General features: G+C 36.3%; 1 protein-coding gene across 29 annotated transcripts in view; it reads left to right on the top strand.

Annotated features, from left to right (window-relative positions):
- The first annotated feature begins 10,328 nt into the window (after nucleotides 1-10,328).
- The window catches only part of PHF14 (PHD finger protein 14), a 200,299-nt gene continuing 187,594 nt past the window's right edge, over nucleotides 10,329-23,033 (top strand). For 10 of the 29 annotated variants that reach the window (XR_010945498.1, XR_010945497.1, XR_010945496.1 and 7 more), the window contains exons 1-3: nucleotides 10,332-10,861; nucleotides 11,363-11,473; nucleotides 19,079-19,857. Coding sequence is in view for 20 of the 29 variants with exons in the window: in XM_067746289.1 (XP_067602390.1) it covers nucleotide 10,861; nucleotides 11,363-11,473; nucleotides 19,079-19,857 (891 nt within the window). In the remaining 9 variants the exon portion in view is untranslated. Of the gene's footprint in view, nucleotides 10,862-10,999; nucleotides 11,277-11,362; nucleotides 11,474-19,078; nucleotides 19,858-23,033 lie in introns of those variants that run through there. The other 19 variants (XR_010945495.1, XM_067746277.1, XM_067746282.1 and 16 more) reach the window with 6 other exon arrangements.

The following is a 23,033-nucleotide window of genomic DNA, read 5'->3' as shown; positions in this document are numbered from 1 at the left end:
AACCACACCTAAATACATTGCTGATGTATACATCATATACTTTTGAAGTATACTTCTTGTATACTTCAAAAATCTGCTTGACTTTTTCACTAAAGTTTAATATTTGAATACTATATGACCCACTAATTTCACTTTGAGATATAAACCCAACGGAAATGTGTGCTTATGTGCACCGAGACATGAACAAGAATACGTATAGAATCATTATCTATAATAGCATAAACTGGAAAGAGCCAAAATGTTTATCAGGGTAAATGAAAAATAGATTGTGGTACATTCAAGCATGTGCTTCCACAATGCAAATGAACTACAAATACACACAACAACATAGATGATCCTCACAAAAAAATATTAGTCAAAGAAACCAGAAACGAAACAATATATACTGTATGAGTCCACGTACATAAAAGTTGAAAAAATAGTGTTAGACTCAAGAAAATGACTATATTTATAGACTGCAGAGGGTATTCATTGAGGGGGCTCAAGAGAGGCTTTTTTGGTCTTGGCATGGATGGTGTTTATAAGGGCGTTTTGTTTCTTGATCCTTTCATCTGTATGTTTATTTTTCGCTTTCCTCCGATATTTTCCAGTAAAAGTTTTTTTTAACTGAGTTGTGTAGATTTAGAACAGTGTTAGGGAGTTTGCTTATGTTCTGTCACTTAAAGACCTGATGGATTAAAAAGAACAGAAGGTATCATTTACATATTCTTGTTTCTTTGAAAGCTTCACCACCTTTTGAGTTGATGACATGAAACCTCCTGTCTCTAACTAACCTTATTTGTCTAACATACAATATTGTACACTTTATGATGTTGTGTCGCTGATGCTGTCTTCCATCTGCTTTGCTTTCTTGGGACTTGCCCCTTGTGAAACTCAGCCCCTAAGACTGCCATTCATATGCACCAAAGCATAGTTAACTATCTCGGCTTGTCTAAGAGATCTAATACACAACTATTATAGCAAATATTGAAATACCTCTCAATTTCATCTTTTCCTCATGCAGAACAAATACTGATAACATTTCACAGTATCATTGTTAGTTTAAAAACAAGCTGTGTTACAGTGTGAACGAAACACTGCAAACACTATGAACAACATGAAAACACTATGCTAGGTAAAAGAAGCCAGACACATAAGATCATTTGTATGAAAAGTCTAGAATAGGCAAATCCCAAAGACAGAAAGTAGGTTAGTGATTGCCAGGGTCTAGAAATAAGGAAACAAGGAGTAACTGCTAATGGGTTTGGGCTATCTTTCTGTGGTGATGTTATAAATGTTCTAGAATTAGATAGTGGTAATGATTGTACAACTTTTGAATATGCTAAAAACCGCGAATTTTACACCATGAAAGGGTGAATTTTATGGTATGTGAATTGTATCTCAATAAAGCTATTATAAAAACTCAGTCCGGAGCTAAGCACCTTTTTTTTTTTAATAGATCTTTATTGGAGTATAATTGCTTTGCAATACTGTGTTAGTTTCTGCGGTACACCAAAGTGAATCAGCCATAATGCATACATATGTCCCCATATCCCCTCCCTCTTGAGCCCTATCCCACCCCTCTAGGTAAGCACCTTTTTAAAAAAAGTTAATCTTGTTATGTCTAGAGAGATGACTAACTGGCTAGGGCACAAAGATTATTTTCATAATTTTTTGTGCATTAAAATTTTTTTACTGTGTGTACATATTATCTATGAAAAATTAATTAATTAAAAATTTTCATTATTATTCCTTTTTTATATATGTGGAAAGTTTTTACTCTGTAATGCTAGAGCAGATCCTTGCTGCCTTGGGGGAAATTCTGTAGTCAGTATATTTTATATTATTTGAAAAGAGTGATTATCAATGAACCCTTTATTAGGAAACATTGAAATAATTTTAGAAGTTCCCAGTTATCCAAAGTTGCAGTTGAGAATTCTGATTCAAACCTGACTTCTATTCCTTTGTAGATATTCTGTCCTTTCGCTGCGGAAGCACTTAGGATTCTCTTGAAGATCAGATATTTCAGCACTATCTTTTTGTACTTCATCAATATTGTTTTCTCCTGAATATCTCTGAAAACATTAATTATCGCAAGATAAAATGATCCATGGACTCTGTACAGGGAATACCCTTAAGGCAGGGGTCCCCAACCCCCGGGCCTCAGACCAGTATCGGGTTGGGCCTGTTAGGAACCAGGCCGCACAGCAGGAGGTGAGCGGTGAGAAAGCGAGCAAAGCTTCATCTGCCGCTCCCCATCGCTCCCCATAGTTCGCCTTACTGCCTGAACCATTCCCCCCATTGCTCACATTGCTGCCTGAACCATACCCTCCCCCAAGCTGGGGAAAAACTGTCTTCCACGAAACAGGTCCCTAGTGCCAAAAAGGTTGGGGACCCCTGCCTTAAGGGATCACAAACGACAGCCATTTGTTTGGCTAGCTGCCTGCTCCAGCCCAAGTCAGTATTTCTTATTTTAATCCTAATAAAATAATAATTTCCTTCTGTCATAGCAAGCACTTGTTACCAAAGGCTTGCCTTCAACAGCCACCTCATTCCAGGTGATCACATTTCATACTGTGAGTAACTGTTCTACCACTGCATCTGTATCTTATTTTCCACTGGTCATGAAGTTGTCACTGATTTTTGACACACACCAAGTCAATTAATAAACTTTTAATTCCCATTGTTGAGAAGTTGGTTTATTTTCTGAACACCTTTCTGTAGCAAGCACTGTGTCAAACAAGATTTTAGTAGAAGAAATGGAAACCACTCTAAGTACTTTATTCTGAAAAGAAATTTGGTACATACAAACTCATTAGAAAGGCTGAAAGAGTGAAAGTCAGTGATCCAAAGAGGCTTTTAGTTTCAAGATCATACAACTGTAGCTGAGATCTAGAAGTCAGAAAACAAAGTGCAGCTGTTGCTGCTAACCTTTTCCAGATCTGGTTCTCCACCATGACCTTATTTATACCTTTGAAACTGGTGAGTAGATGCCAGAACGTAGATTCTATTTTCATAGATAACGGATCTTGATTTGCTGCTGCTACAGCTAAAAGAAGGTGGTCTCTGTCTCCTTTTCACCTTCTATATCTCATGATGTACACAAGAGACCTGATATAGATGAATTATATAATTGTCTTAAAGGTTTTTTTAAAATTTAAAACCTCTCATGTTGGTAGTTTTACTTAAATGTTTATTGATTCTTGGTTGCCTATATGTTTGTATACATAATGTGGTTTTTGTAGACAGAATTTATATATGTTGCCTAAATAAGAAGTCCCGTTCATCTGGCAGGTAATGAATGCAAGTTCTGTTTGTAGATGTCCTTGCTCTGATGGTGGTTGTGTGTGGGAAAAAGATCAGTGATGTAGGGAGGGAGCATGTGAGTAGGCTCTCCTTTGTGGTTTATGAGTAGTTTTATATGCCGGATCTTCCTATTCCTTATGGCAGTTCATGACACTGGGTTCATTATCCTTCTTTCTCCTATAAACCTGGTGCCCACTCTGGTAATTTCTGTAATCAGACTTCTCACTTAATAAAACTGAACTTCAAATTATATACTGGGGAGAAACACTATTTTCAGCTCCTCTGAAACTGGACTGTATGTGGCTTTTTTTCCTTCTTATGAATCACCCAGCCCATTATCCAAGTCTTAGCTCTTCTCACAGCCCTCATTATCTCTCATCTGAGTGTTAGGCAGAGACTTTACTGGAAAAAAACTCATTTCAGTAACTCATCTATTTCACCTGGATGCGATGATTCACTTTTTAATCAGGTGGGTTTCGTTGGCAATCTGAGCCTACCTCCATAACTGTCAACATTATTTTCTAGCCCTCAAAAGTTTGCTTGTGACACTCTTCTAAGATGTATAGCAGTATTATGCTTTTATGGCTTTATTTCTATTTTTGTGTCTCTTCTGTGATTTCAGCGAAATTTGGGGAGGGTAGAAAGGTAACTGACATGTTCAGTTACCCTTTGTGAGCCAGACCTATTATCCTTAGGTTTATAACAAACTGATTTCTACTTTTCTGGCTGCTTAAAAAACTAATCAGGATCTACAGCTTCTCACTCAAACCAGATAATACAATTCAACTTTTTTTTCATTTCTCTTGCTTTACTTCCACCAAGCACCCCATCTCTTTATCTCCAAATACCCTGTATTTGATTATAATCATTTTGAATTACGACTCTTCTATTTTACTTACCCTTGCTTATTAATTGTATTAAAACCCACACTTTTATTATCAATAATTATTCACATTTAATTGTAACTTTTATTTTCCTTTCCTTTTTACATCATGTTTTGCATTGCATGCCCTCCTATTTCTTGGATTTTTTTTCCTCCATTTTCCTGGAGTAATTATGGAGATAAGTTACTTTGTCATTTACTTCTCAAAAATTTTATTTAATGAGAGAGGCTATTATTTTCGTCTCCAGATTCTAAATGAAGAATCAGAGGCTCAAAGAATTCAAGTTGACTTTCTAAAGAAATTTCTAAACAGAAATTTGTTTCTTTCTAAACAGAAATTCAGTGGCAAAGCTCTGACTCAAATTCAGTTCTCCAGACTGTTTGTTTGTTGTTTCTTATGTATGTTTTTCCTATAGCAAGTGTCTACAACAACAGTTTGCTGTTTATGTCACTACCTTTTGTAGGAGTAGCTTGAAGGGCCATTTCTAAATATAAATCTCCTTTTTATAATTATTGTTGATGATGCTTGTACAATCACATTAGGCTTGCTTCGTTGAACAGAATTGCGAATATTAAGAGTATTCTTTGGCAAAACTCTATTAAGACTGTGGTTGCAGCTATTAGGAAGTAATTATTCTTATAATATGTGTAGTAATGCATGAATACCTCAAATTTTAATGCAGAACAAAAAAAGAAACATGAGGGATTATATAATAAAAATATTTTAAGAAGATAGCCGATTATTACAAGATTCAAAATTTTCTAAGAATGCACAAATTTATCATGTGTGCTTTCAAGATGTACAAAAAATTTATAGGAGATGATATAATAGCAGTTAATAAACAATAAAAATTCTTTATCTGACATAAAAATAATATTAAGTAATGCAATATCTCTTATGAATATAGATGCAAAAATAGTCAACAAAATACTAGCAAAACTGAAACCAGTAACACATTCACCATGCGTAAGAGGAATTTAAACAAGTAATGCAAGGTTGGTTCAACATACGAAAATCAGTCACTGTATTATTGTACCGTATTGAAAAACAAACTGCAAAAACGCATGATCATCTCAATAGACACAGAAAGAGAGTTTAATAAAACTCAAAACTCTTTCATATAAAAACAACCAACAACCTAGAAACAGAAAAGAAGTTTCTCCACCTGATAAAGGGCACGTGTGAAAACCCACAGCTAAATATGATTAAATAGTGAAAGACTGGAAGCTTTCCAGAGAGAGAATTCAAGATGGCAGCATAGGAAGATACTGAACTCACCTCCTCCCACGGACACAACAAATCTAGAACTACATATGGACTAATTTCCTCTTAAAGGGACCTAAAAATTGGATGAACAGAACCTACACAAGAAAGGGTAAAAGGACAGCATTAAGATGCGTAGGAGAGGCAAAAATACGATCTCACCAAGGGAAAAAAAGTTACACCTGAGACGTGGTGATCCACAATCAGGAGGGATTATAAAGTTACAAATCTTTTCCCTGACGAGCAAGGGATTTGAGCTCCACATCAGGCATCCCAACCCTTAGATCCTGCACAGGAGAGAAGAGCCCTCAAACACCTAGCTTTGAAAACCAACAGGGAGTGGGGAGAACACATCCAGGAAAACTATAAAACTTTATAGTTTTATGGCTTTATGGAGGGAATGGAAAACCTGCTCTTAGAGGGCCCATGTGTAGACTCAATTGACCCAAAAACTAGCCCCAAAACACCAGATTAAAAAGCGCATGGACCATAGATAAAGGGGATGCATTTAGTAATATTGGAGTATCTACCAGAGAAGGAGGAACCAGTTGGGACATTCCCCAGGGACTGAGACACTGGCAGGAGCCGTTTTTGCAATCTCGCCAGCACTGGCAGGCACCATTTTGAAACTACTCTCCCTTTAACTGTCAGCACCAGGGGTCAAACCCCACTGAGAGCCCTGCCCAGCCCCGTTCCTTGGCTCGGCGGTAGCTTTGCCCACCAGCACTCTGCGGCAGTCATGGCATCACCACAACACGACGGCACAAGCAGCCCACATAGGAGACACCCCTAGAGCACCTGGCTCTGTTGGCTGGGAGGGATTGTGCTTCCGAGCTCAACAGGGTGTCTCTTACATAAGGCCACTCTGTTAAGGCTGAAAAAGGTAGCTGATTTACCTAACACTAAGAAATGAACACAGAGAATTAGACAAAATGAGACAGAGGAATATGTTCCAATTGAAAGAACAAGACAAACCCTCAGAAAATGAACTCAACAAAATTGAGATAAGCAATCCACCTGATAAAAGAGTTCAAAGTAATGGGCATATAAATGCTTACCAAGCTCATAAGAAGAATGGGTGAACACAGCAAGAACTTCAACAAGGAGATGATAGAAAATATAAGAAAGTACAAAACGGAAGTTATAATTGAACTGAAAAATACACTAGAGCGGTTCAATGGCAGACTGAATGAGGTAGAGGAGTGAATCAGTGAACTGGAGACAAAGTAATGGACTCACCCAGACAAAGCAGCAAAATGAGAAAAGAATTTTAAAAAGTGAAGATATCTTAGGAAGCCTTTGGGACAACATTAAGCAAAATAACATTCCCACTATAGGGGTCCCAGAAGTAAGAGAGAGAGAGAAAGGGTCAGTATGGCAATTCCTCAAAAAATTAAAAATAGAACTATCATATGACCCAGCTATTCCATTTCTGTGTATTTATTCAAAGAACATGAAAATACTGATTGACAAAAGATATATGTACCCCTATATTCATTGCAGCATTATTTACAATAGCCAAGATTGGAAGTAACCTAAGTGTCCATTGATTGATAAATGGATAAAGAAATTGTGGTATACAATTGTCCCTTGAACAACACGGGTTTGAACCGTACAGGTTTACTTGTACTCAGATTTTTTTCAATAAATATAGTACCTATATTTTCTTTTTAGAGATCTTTAAGTGTGGGGAAAAGTTTGTATTCAATTAGAGATCACAATATGTGGAATCAAAGGATCTAAAGTTTAAGTCCTGATTCTATCCGAACTGTTTCTGCTTCCTGCCCTTGGGTGAGTCATTTATCCACTTCTTTGTTTTTGAGGTAGAGATAGCAGTACTCATATTTTGATTGCAAGGGGGGGGACGGTCAGTGCCCCTAACCTCTGAGTTGCTCAGGGGTCAACTATACACACACACACACACACACACACACACACATATGTATACACACATACACACACACACAAAGAAATACTACTCAGCCATTAAAAAAATGAAATCCTGCCATTTGTGACAACACAGATGGACCTTGTTGGTATTATACTAAGTGAAATGAGCCAGAGAAAGACAAATACCATATAATTTCACTAATATGTGGAATCTAAAAAAACAAAACAAAACAAATGAACAAACAAAATAAAACAAAAACAAACTCATGTATACAGAGAACAGATTAGTTGTTACCAGAGGGGAAGAGGTTGAGGAGTGGGTGAAATGGGTGAAGGGGGTCAACTGTATGGTGATGGATGGTAACTAAGCTCGTGGTGGCGATTACTTTGAAGTGTATACTGATGTCAAATTATAATGCTGTACACCTATAACATAGTCTTATATATGTAAGTTTTCTTAAAAACCTGTAAACTTTCCTCCTAAGATCAGAACAAAACAAGGAAGTCAACTCTCCCTACTTTTGTTCAATAGCATACTGGATATTCTAGCAAGGGGAGTTAGGCAAGAAAAAAAAAAAGGGAACTAGAAAAGGGGGGAAAATTTAATGCCATCTCCTGGAAGTTGCACGTACCTCTTCTGCTAACATTGCATTAGCCAGAACATAATTACATAACTGCACATAACTTCAAGTTATGAAATGAAGTATTCTTGGAAAGCTTGTGCCTATTTAAAATTTAGGGCTTTCATTTTTGAAGAAGAAAGGGATAAAAGGTACTGGGAGACAACTGTCAGTCTCTTCCATATTTATTAAATGCACATCAAAAAAGCAATTAGCTATTTTAAAATCCTTTCTTTCTTTTTTCTTTCTTTCCTTCCTTCCTTCTTTCCTTCCCTTTCCTTTCCCCTTCCCCTTCCCTCTCCCCCTCCCTTCGTTCATTCCTTTTTTTTTTTTTTCTTTTTAACACATGGATTGCAAAGTTTAAAAAGGTTGTCAATCTAAATGCAATATAGCCCCCTGAATTGGATCTTGGAACAGAAAAAGGACGTTAGTGGAAAAACTAGTGAAATTCAAATTTTACTTAATAATATTGTACTAATATTAATAAATAAAAACTAATAATTTTGTAAATGTTCCAGGGTTATGCAAGATGTTGACATTAGTGGAAGCTGGGCAAAGAATATACAGGAACTCAGTATTATCTTTGTGTACTTCAATAAATCTCAAATTACTTCAAAAGTTAAAAGAATGATTGCTAATATTCAATGATGAGGAGTTTGGAAAATTGGAGAGAATTCTCATGAACTGTTGGTGGTAATATATGTTAATATAGCCTGTTTTTAGAGAACAATTAAGCAGTATTTATAAAATTAAATGGTTTATGTATTTTCATTGAGAAAATCTACTTCTAAGATTTTCTCTTATAGAAACTTGAATGCCAGCTTTAGAAATCTCTTTTCCCTTTTAAAATAATTCAGAATAATTCCTCCCAATGAATGTAGGAGGTTGCCAGAGAGAGGAATGTTTGGTTTTATAATTTCAGGGATTAAACAATCCATAGTATGGTTAATGTTTGAAGCATGTAGAATGGAAATGAAGTTCCTGGAGTGGAGTTGTTTAAATATTTAAGTCGCTAGGCTTTTGACTGGAGAAATAACAGATCTGAAAGGCAGTGGGGAACATTAAGGACCAGATGCCACATTTGGATGTTGAGAAGATGAGTGGCTTCCATCTGAGGGGGCTGCAGGGTAACTTTCCACTTTATACAAGGAGGTACAAGAACGATCATTGAAAGGGAAAAGGATTTACTAAGGTTTTAAAATTTTGGAATGGAAGTTTCCTCAGCACGATAGAAAGATTTGAGCGGGTACATAGCAGTGGTAGTTTGGGTCAGGAAACTAAAGTTTCAGAGAGATTGGAGGGTCAGAGAGACTGCATTTTTAGCAGTGATTAGGAACACAAATATGAGGTTGCAGTAACTACTATTGTGGTGGAATATCCTGAGGCATTAGAGGTAGTCCTGCTTTCAGGGAATCTGACTAGTCATACTCTCTTCATCCTGGTCATTTGCACATGTCCTTTCTTTGGTCTGGAACCTCTGTCTCTTTTTCTCCCTTCTCCAGCTGGTTCAGACACTATGTCTGGATCTAAATATAACTTTCTCCAGGAAGACTTAGCATGTGTACTTTTTCTCTGGCAGTCCTTTTCACAATTGCTCACTGACTTCTTTGTATCCTCAACTGTACCTTAAGCTCTGGCAGGGAAAAGATAACAGCTTTCTTGCTGAAGGTTCAGCCTGTATGTAATCATCCCATGACTTGTACTATATAGGTATTTACTAATTTTTCAGATTTGTTATAAAATTTAATTACAGTTTACAAAAGAATTCAACACATTTTCTTTAAAGAATAAGCGCCACTACTGCAATGTATGATTTGATTCCTGTATATTTCATTTACGGCCCTTTGTGACACGGTATTTCCCCATGTTACAAACATTACCACTCAGTGTATATCTGGGGAATAAATGAATCAATTGAATCGGCTTCATTCAAATCTTCCTCTATCCTTGATATATAAACATTTAGAAAGTATTAATACTGCTCAGATTCTAACATTTTAACATTGTTTTTAAACATTGTTTTTAAAAATAATTAACCTGTATGTGAATAAACGTGGCGTTTGAAACTGTTGAAGGCCTGACATCCGATTGTACATACTCTCCTCATATTTTTACGGATTTAAAAATTCTCCTTATAAAATAAATTATCTAAATGTATGCAAGGCAGTATTCCACATTCATGGGGCCACACATCCTGCTCCATCTTGTCAGACACAATAATTGGCCTTCCACGGATTTGGACTGTGGGCCGGGCCTCAGGGACTTATTGGCCGAGAGTCTAGAACTCTCTACTCCCCCCTCCCACTGCTCCGCTCCTCTTGGCTCCCTCTCGCCTTCCGTTCGGTTCCTTCCGGCTCCGTTCGGCTCCTCCTCCCTGAGGGAGAGCGGAGGCGAGGCCGGCGCACGCGCCCTCGGCCCCTGCTGCTCTTAGGGCCGCTCTCTGCCTGGTGTTTTCACTTCCTTCTCTTCAGAGCTGTATCCGGGTCGTTGTTTTCCCTATTGTTTTAGGCAACCGGCCTCGGATTGTGTAAATTCTGAGTCTTTTGTTGCTTTTGTTGCAGGCTAATAAAGTTTTTCTTTCGTTTATTTTTTTTCTAAGAGTTTAAACAGGGGAAGTTAACTCCCCAGGGCTGCCGGGTTAGCCGCGCTGCCTGGGCCGGAGGGCGCCTTTGGCCGGGGAAGCGCCAAAGGAAGCCGCGCTAGCGGCCGGGGTCCGTTCTGCGAGGACCAGGGGCCGGGGGGCGGGAGGGGAACCGCGGGGCTGCACCTGGGGCGCCCCGGTCTGGTCCGCGGCGCCGCCTATTTTTAATAGCATCTTTTGGACTCGTTTACCTTGGTCTCAGTCCTCGACCTCGGCGCTGCCTGGGCTCTCGCAGCCTCTCCCTAGGTCTACTCCAAACGACCACCTCGGATTCCTTAGTAAGTGTGTCGGAGGCGTCCGCGGGGCGAGAGGTCCATTTCAGTCCTTCTAGAAGTCAGGGCCGGCTGGAGCAGGGCGGGGGTGGGAGTGTCCTGCGGGAAGCTGGACCCTTCGTGGACCTCCCCCTCCACGGTCCATGGGAATGAACATAGCTTCTCATACTCCCTGGGCTTTGCAATTTCTGTTGACTGTTACGATGTCTCAGTGAGGGATTACAAGCGAGTTTCAGAAGCAAGATGTTTAAGAGGGCCAGTTTCGATTTTGGTCGGCTTGGGTTCGTCTTTGCTGCACCTCGGGGCTGGAGCTGCCCGTGGAGCTGCCCGGCCCTCCCCAGCCAGTGTTCCCACCCCAACCTTCCCCCACACCTTTTGCTGAGAACTGAATTAAGACAGAGATTTGCACCACCTGCACGAGGTCATCTGTACCTTCCCTCAGTACCACAGCTCTCCCCCGTGCTTGCCGTGATTATGAATGACGGTGTAATGTTTTTCTCTTAACAGTGGATCGCAGCTCCAAGAGGAGGCAGGTGAAGCCTTTGGCAGCTTCTCTGCTAGAAGCTCTCGATTATGATAGTTCAGATGACAGTGATTTTAAAGTTGGAGATGCTTCAGGTAAATGTTTCCTTCTCGCTTCCCTTTTCCCAGCTTTCTGCAGTTGAGCTGATTTTCAGACTTTTCTTAAAAAGAATCCGTTTAATTAAAATGCCAATATAAAGTTAAAGCACATAAACTTTATTTTGTCTGTTTATTTCCCACCTTTCCCTAAGATCGTATCACTAGATACTGTCACTGCTTCTGGTTTTTTGATATTTACTTAGATAATTATCAGAGAAGGCCTTATTCCAAAGATGCAGTAAATACTGTAAATCACCTATACCTTATTAAAAAACAAACAGAAAGATACAAAGATGCAAAAGTGTTTTCTCTGTTCTTTACTTTAAAATATATTCATGCTTATTTTATGGACAGAGGGGAAAAAAAATCTAGAGATATCCTGAAGTAGAGTGACATCCTGAGAATAACATGAGCCATGAACAGCCCAGGAACAGAGTTCTTCTCTTTTCAGATCACTTGGCATCCTCTTGAGGGGAGTTTTGCTTTTTGTCTGTTAGCTCCTTCACCAGAATAGAATTGACCAAAAAAAGTTGTACTTTGGTAGGTGCTGGATCTTGTGGATTGGGCCTTTTAAAAATATGAGGTACAAAGTATGCGTGCTTGCTTGTTATATTTTGTGATTTTAAGAACAATAGACTTCTTTAAAGAGTCGTATATTCACATGGTACAAAATTGAAAAACAGAAAAGTGTGGTTTTCCTTTTATCTTCTGTTCATTGTAACACACACACGGACACATATATACATATAAAGTTTTCATTGCAGGAATCTGAGAAATACAAATTATGTTTAAATATTTTATGTGAAAAATACAAATACATGAACAATAAAAATTACTTAATTCTGTCCCTTTTGACAGAAATTTAAATAAAGTGAGAAATTAGAGCCCTTTCAGTCTTATCTTTTTAACAGTTTTAAAATATTCTTCCAGAGAATTTTTGTTGCTTAGTCATATCTCTCTCCTTTCCTCTGGTTTTTCTTTTTCTTTTCTTTCTTTCTTTCTTTTTTTTTTTTTTTCTGTTCGGTATGGTAGGAAGGGATGAAATTTGGTTGTGTTTTGTTACTATTTTACTTTTAATGGCATCAGCAAGCAGAATTTGAATTGTGATTTACCAAGAACTTTTTGTTTCCACAACCTCATTTAATTTTTACAGTAACTCTGTGGAGGAGATATTATTTGACAGATAACAGGGGCACTGAGTTTAAGGAATTTGCATGAGGCCACTTAGGCCTAAATGGATCTAATCCAATTATTTCGACTCCCAACATTTAGAATCTTTTTATTGCTTAGATCCTAAAAGTAGATAGGTGTAATCTTAAATTGAAACTACTTACTTACTGTATCAAGGTGACTAATTGAGGTTACTTCCAACAATCAAAAGTTAAGTTTATCTTGATCAATTTTTTTAAAACTTTACTTCTCAGCTCTTTCATCTCCCATTTCGTTTACTGTTGTTTGGTACTTCCAAAGAAGAGAAAGAAAGGGAAGGTAAAGGAAGTAAAATTCAAACCTATTTTAGTGCTCTTGGTGAAAACCTTGGCAGAAAAGAATATTCTTGGCTAGAATGTAGCTTTGGTTTGTCATGGTTGAGATTGTAAACTGACAAAAATAGTTAGGTCTCAGAAGTTATGACTTAATTTGAATACCATTAGGGAAAAACTCCAAAGCTTAATTTCTTTAAGTATTCCATAATTGTTTTTATGAAAATAAATCCTGACTTTGTATATAATTTTTCTCTTTGTTTATTGACATGTATCACTTCCCTTTACAAGGGTTAAAACAATCTAATGATACAAATTACTTTCTCAAAATAATGTTTGGTATCAAGCAAATTAGAAACTCCTGACCTTGTTAAAGCTTAATCATGGTTGATGGGAATTATCTGTTACTTGTGACAGTGGTAGAATGAGTTTCGTTAGTTTTTTTGAATCTCCTAAAAGCACTCAAAAATGTATACTTTCTGTTACCTAGTCTGCTATATTTGTAATTTACTTCCTGGGCCCCAAAGGTCACAAATTTATTTGTGTAGTTCTTGATATGTTATCATAACTGAGAGTTTAGAAGAGAATGATTTTGTTTGAAATAGGTATTAGTAGAAATTGAGTTGTATTTTACACTCTTGGTTAAGGTGCATTGTTGTCTCCCATAGCTGAGATGTTGGCTTACTCTAGATTACCAGTGTTTCCTGTTTGAATCCTTTCTCGTGTCTGTGTAAGACAGTTGGACTCTTACAGGAAATAAGACATTAGACTTATCACTGTTTTCCAAACATGCTGAATTTGTGGGATCCCAACCCTATTTAGTAATAGGTGATTAAACTGGAGGTGGAGAAATAATAGCTAAATAATCATCTTTAATGATAGCTAATAATAATCTTTCTGATCATAACTTCTTTCAGAACAATCTGTAGACATGACTAACTCAGTGAACTACTGACTTCCTTCAAACTTAATGTTAAAATGGTTAGATTAGTGGCCCTCAAGTTTTAACTGATTCTGTGCATCAGTTTATTCTGATTTTCATTTTGAATTCTGAAATTCTGACGACAAAACTTTATATTTCTGTTTGGCTTTAAGAATAAATATAGAGGGACTTCCCTGGTGGTCCAGTGGTTAAGACTCTGAGCTTCCGGTGCAGGCGGTGTGGGTTCCATCCCTGGTTGGGGAACTAAGATCCTACATGCCGCAGAGTGCAGTCAAAAAGTAAATAAATAAATAAACAAGAATAAATATAGACATTTCTGAAAAGTTATTACCCTTGCTGATAGACATTATTTTTGTGCTTCTCAGATGATAACATAGAGAAAGATAAATATTATTCAAAAATGACCTGCCAATAAGATTAGCAGGTGATTATAAAGAGTTAATAATTATCAGGTTCTACCTTTAGAAAATTGTGAACTAAAAATAGATCATCTTTTATTTTATCTTTAATGTGAAAGTAGGGCTAAATTTCTCATTTTTGATTGAGGACAGTCAATAAATACATTTTCAAATGAGTCCTAAAACAGTGTGTAAGTGTATTAGAGTTATGGTGGTAACCACCAGAAGAACTGTATGTAGAAAAGTGAGCTGGTACCATATGAAATTATCAGCTTTATAGGTCTAACACAGTTGATTATTGGCAGTTTCATGGTTTGGCCTAGTTAAAGTGGTTATATTTGAGACTTGGACTTAAGATTGGGTATAGGATAGGAGATACTTAAGATAGGATTGATTACATTTAGTAATCTACATAATGAATGATTATGAAAATCAGTGCATATATTACTTTTATTAAACAAGACAAAATAGCAGTGCTGTGTCTTCCCAACCCCCTAGCCAAAGTAAGATGGCTAATTTTAGATCTTGAGCCATAGTTTAGTTGGTCCAAATTGCCAGAAAGCAATTTAACTGGAAGAGTCAGGCTGAGAGTTTGCCTTGGTAGTATTTTGTGCTTAACTTCATTTGGCTAAATGGATCAAGATATGTTCATTGACCAACTGTAGCTTTGTTTAAAAGCACTTTGCTGGACGTTATGGTGAATTCACAAAGAAATAATGATAATGTTAGAATAATTAAATAAAATAGCAGATCGATGTTATAAGGCATGATCAATCACTTGTGTAGTTCAAGTCTTTCAGAGGAGATGGGACTACTTGAGACTGGATTTACAATGATTCTTTGAGGAGATGAGACTTGAACTAGGAAATGAAAGAGAAGCAACCTAGGTAGGGGAAACATTAGGTGTTAAAAATGTGGAGGATGGAAAATATCGTTTATCCATGGAGATCAGGTTTCGAGTAAAAGCGCAGTAGAAGAGATGAGCCTGGGGAAGTAGAATGAGGTCAAATTGAGGTCTTACATGCTAGACCAGTGTTTCTCAATCTCAGCAATATTGGCATTTTGAGTTGGTTAAATCTTTGTTGTGAAGGCTTGTCTTTTGTATTGGAGGATGTTTAGCAGCATCCCTGTCTTCTACCTGCTCAATGCTAGTAGCACTTACTGTACCTAACCCCTACCCTAACCCTGCCCTTTTGTGGCAACCACTGTCTCTAGACATTGCCAGATGTTTTCTGTGGGAAAAATTGTACCCACTTGAGAACCACTGGTTTAGATCTCTAAGAAGATGTAAAATGACACAGCTGGAACTGGAGTCAGAAGTAGAAGATGAGTTGTGTTCACTGATTGGCTTTTTAGAAAGAGATATACTAGATGAGTTAAAAATGTTTCCAAGATGATAACTGAAGAGTAAACTGGTGATCTGTCTGTTATCTGTTATATATATTTATAATCCTAAATACTGTTGCACCAGATCAATAAACAGAATAGTTAAATAATTAAGGTTGATGAACAAAGATGATTTTTTATATTGCAAAGTTAACATAAAACTCTGAATTAAATCATATTGATTTTATTATTTAATATCATGGGGGAAACTTAAGCATTGAATATTGTGAAGGGATTCTTGAAGGTTGGTTTCTAATCTCTGTAATTATAAAACATTTAACTGTCTGTTAGCTGAAATAGCTATTGCTTAGAGAGGTTTTGATATATTGTGTGTGTTTTTTTTTTTTTCTTTTGCGGTACGCGGGCCTCTCACTGTTGTGGCCTCGGCAGGCGGACTCTCAACCACTGCGCCACCAGGGAAGCCCTGATATATTGTGTTTGAGAAAGGTTACCTTTTATTTAACTGAATAGGAGGTAGGGATTTCCATTTTAAAGATTTTTCTTCTAATGTAAACATTTTTATTGTAGACTTAGAATTAACTCTGTTCTTATGCCTGAAATAGCCGTATTTGAAATATCTGGTTTATTTCTCTAGTCTGTTATTACTTTTTTCTTTTATTTAAGGTTGTAAGAGTGATGGATTTGAAACGTTGTTTGAGTTGGTAGGAATGGGAAATTTTTCATTACAGCCTACAAAAATAGAATTATAGACAGCCAAGGACAGTGATTTTCTCATTGTCATTATTACTAAGTAGTGCCATAACTAAATATTGTTTATCTCCATCCCTCAAGTGTGTATGTACCAAAAAGAACTTATGACTAATCAGTTGAAGAAGTTATTTTTCAGAAATCAAAGAAAGATAAAATTTGATATATTCCTGATCCCAGCAGTTGGAGTATGGAGAATGTGATATATTTGGAGAATGAAGGGTTGGGTAAGCTACTAGGATTTAATTCGTGGAAAAATCTCACATTCTTCTAATAATGTTAACAAATATAAAGCATTTAAATCTTTTTAAAATTCTGCTTTCTATTTAGGCATGATAACAAAACAAAATCAGAATCAAAGAGTATTAATTTCCCTGTACTTTTGAAAATAATCGATTGGCATTGGCAACAACAACCAAAGCAAAATTGCAGAAATTCTTGACATTCTGTAAAATTTACAACTAATAGGAAAGTTGGATTGGTCTCAGTTTTGATCAGGAGCCCACGTTTGTGCCCCACTTGATCGTTCTTTTATATCTACTGTTATGTTTTTATTGGTGAAAATTATCAGGAGTACTTTTTAGTTACTTAAGAAAAAATTCTACGAGGTTAATCCAGAGGAAAAGTTCCTTTTCTCCATTTCCCAGGGCTGTTAATTATAGCATTGCTTGCTTTAGTCAGTGTGCACAAGGATCTATCTTTGCCTTAGAAGCGTTTGGTCAACTCTGCTTATTATTATATCCTTATCTAAAAATATCTAGGAACTATTATTTTTTACCAGGGGTATTTTTCTTGGTAGGTTGGATTTAATTGTTGTGAGTGGTATAAAAAAATCACTTATTTTCCTAATGATTTGTAGAGCTGTTGGACTGAAAATAAGTCCCCTATTTGTAAGTGACATTGGGTCCACGCTCTTTTGGAAATTTAAGAAGCTCACAAATCCAAAGATGTTTCCTAAGTTTGGCATGAATTTATTTGATGGTAAAACCTGACTGGAACTGATAGGAGTTTATTTGTAGCATTTACTTATCATACTTGTAAATATTCATACTTTTCACTGCAGATGTAACGTATTTGATTACAGTACAGTACCATAGACCTCACTGGAGGTGTTAGTGTAATATATTGTGCATACACAATGCTACCTTTGTAAAATCTGAAAAAATCTAAATTCTGTAACATGTGTGGCTGCAAAATTCAGATAAGGGATTGTTGGCCTACATGATATTGCTCTTGTGTCCTTTACAAGATTGTTCAGGATGACAGTGTTTTGTCACAACAGTCCTGAATAAGATGTAGGCACCTGTATGATAATCTTGAGATTGACAGTGATTTTATAGGTTCGATCAACATCCACTAAATGTTAGTCTTTATTTTTTATGTGATTTAACTTGCAGGATTTTTTTCATCAGCCATTTTTAAAGGATTTCTGAGATATTTTAGAAACCAGATACTAATTACAGACAACTTTTTTTTACTTTGAACACCCAGGCAATTATAGAGGCTAACACTGGTTGAGTTAACAGAAATTAAAATGGTATGGAAACATGAATTTTTTTCACCATTTTATTATTAGCCTTATCTTGGTTATAGGTGCAAAATATTCATCACCCTACAGATTTTACTATTGATGTTGGCTACAACTTGACTGTGACTGGTTTGTTTCCCACTTCCTCCTGCTCCCCTTCCACCAATAACCCTCTCCACAAATATTTTAGATTTTTATTTATTTGATTATGTGTAAAGAGGATTAGAATGTTACTGAGCAGTGTTGGTCTAAGAGGGCCTGAGCTGCCCTAGACAGGAATGGAAGGCACTTGCTAGGAAGCTTATGGTCCTGCATGAACTCTTTAAAGTCCTCAGCCTATCTTTTTAGTGACTACTGTGCTTGCTCATTTCCGAGATGGATTAGGTTTTAAAAAAATGCATTAATCTCTTTCATTCTAGGGTCTGTAGTAGTTACTGCCTAGAATTTTTGGAAGTTTCGGTAACTCTTTTATTGATATGAACAGTATCCTGATAATCAGAAAAATTGATAACTTATCTTGCAACTTCCATTTTCTGTGCCATTGCTATTGTCTGTTTTTCACTTGTGTATTTGGTGATCCTAAAATTGATTGGTATATTAGGGATGTGGTACAAATTGACTGTCATAAATGTCTATGTTCATTTTTGCTGGGTAAAGAGCGAGATAAATGGAACAAAGTTTTTGGGTCATATTTTTCTTGTTCTGAATGTGACTCAGTGCATGTAAGTCCATATAATTTATGAAAGAAAGATGTAAGAGAAGAACAATTTGGTATGTATTACATTATCATAAAGTTAAAATCAAGTGCTCAATTTAAAAAGAAGCACATTTACTTTTCGAAAAAAATTGCCTCTAGGGTACCAAGTATAGCATGAGATGTATGACACAAAATAGTGGTCCTCGTTTTAAAGCATATTTTAATTTAGAGTTACATATATTCATCTTCATTAGTGCTATATTGAACTAGAACCATTATTCCAGCTTCATTGATTTATTTAATCAGGTTGGGAATGTCTACCATTCTTTGACTTAAATTTGTTTATATTGTTTTGCAAGTTATTCACAAATTTTGGTGGTTTCATTTGTGTCAGCGTTGTGTGTGTGTGTGTGTATGTATATACATATGTGTGGTTTTTTTTTTTCTCATATTTTCAACAGATTCTGAAGGGAGTGGTAATGGAAGTGAAGATCCTTCAAAGGACAGTGGAGAAGGTTCCTGTAGTGATTCTGAAGAAAATATTTTAGAGGAAGAACTGAATGAAGATATTAAAGTAAAAGAAGAACAACTTAAAATTTCTGCAGAGGAAGAAATACTATCATCAGAAAAACAGTTAATTAAAGTGGAAAAGAAGGAGGAAGAAGACAATGGAGAGAGACCTAGAAAGAAAAAGGAAAAAGAGAAGGAGAAAGAAAAAGATAAAGAGAAGGAGAGAGAGAAGGATAAAGAAAAAGCAACAACATCTGATAACGTGGCTGCTTCTGCTGCTTCCACCACACCAGCCACAAGTCCTCCTGCTGCTAACACATCTCCTTCAGTCCCCACGACAACAACTACAGAGGAGCAAGTCAGTGAGCCAAAAAAGTGGAACCTGCGTCGCAACCGACCACTTTTGGATTTTGTATCCATGGAAGAGCTGAATGACATGGATGACTATGATAGTGAAGATGACAATGATTGGCGACCCACTGTAGTAAAAAGAAAGGGAAGATCTGCATCTCAGAAGGAAGGAAGTGACGGAGACAATGAGGATGATGAAGATGAGGGAAGTGGGAGTGATGAGGATGAGAATGATGAAGGCAATGATGAAGATCATAGCAGCCCTGCCAGTGAAGGGGGTTGCAAGAAGAAGAAGAGTAAAGTTCTTAGCAGAAACAGTGCTGATGATGAGGAACTGACCAATGATAGCCTGACACTATCTCAGAGCAAGAGTAATGAGGTAGATCAACCCAATTTTTATGATATCTGTCTGTCTGGGGAAAAGGGAATTCTTCTCTAAACCATTCTACCCGTTATATTAAGTGGCTTCCTTGAAATCCTGTTATAGACAGCTGTGGTAGTGAGTGAGCACCCTAAATGTAACATTTATTCATTTGGTCAGCCCGCCTTTATTGAGTATCTGCTGTTTGTCACCGTCCTCAAGGAGCTCACAATCACCGTCCTCAAGGAGCTCAGTCTCTATTCTTAGAGAAATATTTCTATATCCATACCCTTGGGAAATAGTAGAGTTTTCCTTTCCTTTTTCTGTCCTCTCACTCCATTGTTCATAGGACTGCTGAATGGTGCTGAGTGGATTATGAAAACAAAGGTCACCTTTCTTTCAACTTAGTTACATCCATATCCGCATAAAAATTTAGACTTTTAGAATACTTTTGAGCAGGGCAACAAACAACTTAATGATTGTCTCAGGCTTTTAGAGATTCATTTTAAAGGTTAATTCCTTTTTCAGTTGTAGCACCCATCTGAATAGTCACCAGATCTTTGCTTTAGATGTATGGGAGTAAATACAAACTATATATTTACATATTTTTAGTGAATAAGTTCTCTCTACAAAGAAATGAAAACAAACAAACATTTCTTATCCTAAAACAAACATTACTATCATAAAACTACAGTAATGACTCAGTTCTTCCACTTGAAGTTCTACTACTGAAAGTTAGGTTTATCCATTGGGCCCAAGATGCAACATTCAAGACTCTTCAGTCAAACACATTTGTGTCTCTTTGTCTGTGTGTTTATGTATATGTTTTTCTTCAAAAGAAAGATTGAGTTGTCGTCTTACATGTAGATGTACCTGTTGCATCACATGTAGAACTATAATAAGTCTGTCATGCCATTAATGTGTTTATAGTCTTAAAAATTCACTTCTTTAACAAGCACTTATTTTTTTGTTTTTTCATATTATTGAAATAGGTTAAATTGGTAGAAAGATTTTCCTTCTATGCTTTATTCTTTTACATTTCTTCTGTTTACAAATTTTACATAGCAGTGATTTTCTATTTTAAGTTTCATTAAAAAATTTGGTGTTTTACCAAAATAATATATAGCAGATTAAGAGGTGTTGTATGTCAGTAGAGAAGAAGCAGTTTATATTTTACATTATAAACATTGGTTAACTTCCAGGTTGCCCATTTTCTTAAGAAGAACATTGCCTGATTCCAGTGCTTACCTAATTCCTATCTTTAGGTAAAGGAAAATCGTCATTTGGAATATAGTATTCATAATGATGTAGCACAGACAGTTCCATATTTCCAATTTAAGGAAACAGAAGTATGGAAAATCTAATTGTTCATACTTGATTTAAACATGTATCCAGTTTATTTTATAGCACTTAATACTAACCTGTATCTACTGACTAAGTTTACCTTCTGCAGTATCACGTTCTTCATTTTTATTAGCCTGACATTCATAAAAGGAGGCTGGCTAGGATAGAGGCAGTATGGATTAGATTTATGCTAAGATGTGGGGGAACACCTGCATATGTCTAGAAATTTGCCATGTAAAATGTATACAAATTATCCATTCGTTAATAATCTGTAATACATAACAAATTGCTTAAGAGGTTGTAGACTCTTCTTTATGATGCATTTAAAGGCCACATGTGCTGTTTAGTTTTTTTCCTACTAAACAGAAGAGATTTTAGTAAATAATGGGACTTTATTTATTTAGGTTAATAGTCCGAAAGGAATGAGATTCCAGGGCATTTCTTGGATAAGTGCCTTGATACAGTTGTCAAGAAGATCCTTCTTATAGTAACTAAATTAATTCCTTTTGTGTTAATTTATGTTAATTTTCCTTTTGCTCTACCCTATGCAGAAATGTAGAAGAATTTATGTAAGGTTAATTTTCCCTCAATAATATTCTACCTGAAAGCTTGATAACTGGTTTTTTCCAAGACTGTTATTCAAACTCTTCAATAATTTTTGATGATTCTAGTCCTATATAAATGTGATTTAAATTAGATATTAAATTTTAAGAAAGAACTAATCGAAATTATTTTATATTTCTAAATTTCCTGTTCTTATAATCTTGATTTTGTAAAAAAGATGACTAAAGGTAATCCTTGTTGTCTTCTGGCCAATGTTTGTAGTTTAATCTTCCTGGTTATTTTAGGTAGTGATACCTTGCCAAGTGTGCATTAGTTAATATGTATATATTTGATTATATTTGAAGTTTTATTTTTCTATGCTTTTACTTTGTTTTCAAATACTACTTTGTAATAGAGATAGCTGAAAATGTGGTTTTAGAATACATAATAGAATTGTATTTAGTCTATATGCAGGAAATTTTTTCTTGGATGCTATGTCAGGTGCTTTTGTAGGGATATGGTGTTGGGTATCATGTAAATGATGCCCAGGAACTTTCATAATTTTGAAATTTCTTAGGGGAATTTGACATTTTTTTTTTTGAGTGGAGGCCTTTTATAATTATTGGCTCTTAATGGTCTTACCATGCCTATGCTGTAGGTCTTGAAATGCTCTAGAGCAGTGGTTCTCAAACTATTTGGTTCAGGACGCCTTTATAGTCTTAAAAATTGAGGACCCCGATTATTATTCATATAGGTTATATTTTTGATATTTGCCATTTCCAGTTAAAACTCAGAAATTTAAAAAAATGAGATGTATAGAAACACAAAAGTTATTAGATTGATGACACCGTCACGTGTCATGTAACTTCTGGAAATCTTCACCATACACCATGAGAGAGAGTGAAAAGGCAAATATCCTTAGTATTTACCTTTTGGATCCCCTGGAAGAGAGTTCCCCAGACCACGCTTTGGGAACTACTGTTCTAGATTTGGGCATTTGATAGCCTGCATTTTCTTCACATGGGCATATACCTTTGTCAGTGGCATTACGGCATTTTAGTGCTATCTGAGACAATCCCATTGGAATATGGTTACATGTCTTTTTCAAACTTTTATCTTGAAGTTTTTGAAATTCACCAAGGTTATCTTGCCTTTAGTTTTCTGAAATAAATTTTTTGGGGAGGGCTGTGTAGTATTTTCAGATAATGGTTCCCATTTTCAGGACTTTGAAACTAGAGCTTTGAATGAGAATTAGTATATGATAGAAAATCATCTCAGTATACATTTTCAGGTGGAAGTTTTTTGGG

Source organism: Pseudorca crassidens, chromosome 8, assembly GCF_039906515.1.
Source record: "Pseudorca crassidens isolate mPseCra1 chromosome 8, mPseCra1.hap1, whole genome shotgun sequence".
Lineage (NCBI taxonomy): Eukaryota > Metazoa > Chordata > Mammalia > Artiodactyla > Delphinidae > Pseudorca > Pseudorca crassidens.
The sequence above is the reverse complement of the archived record's forward strand: the minus strand, read 5'-3'. Positions and strand labels throughout refer to the sequence as shown.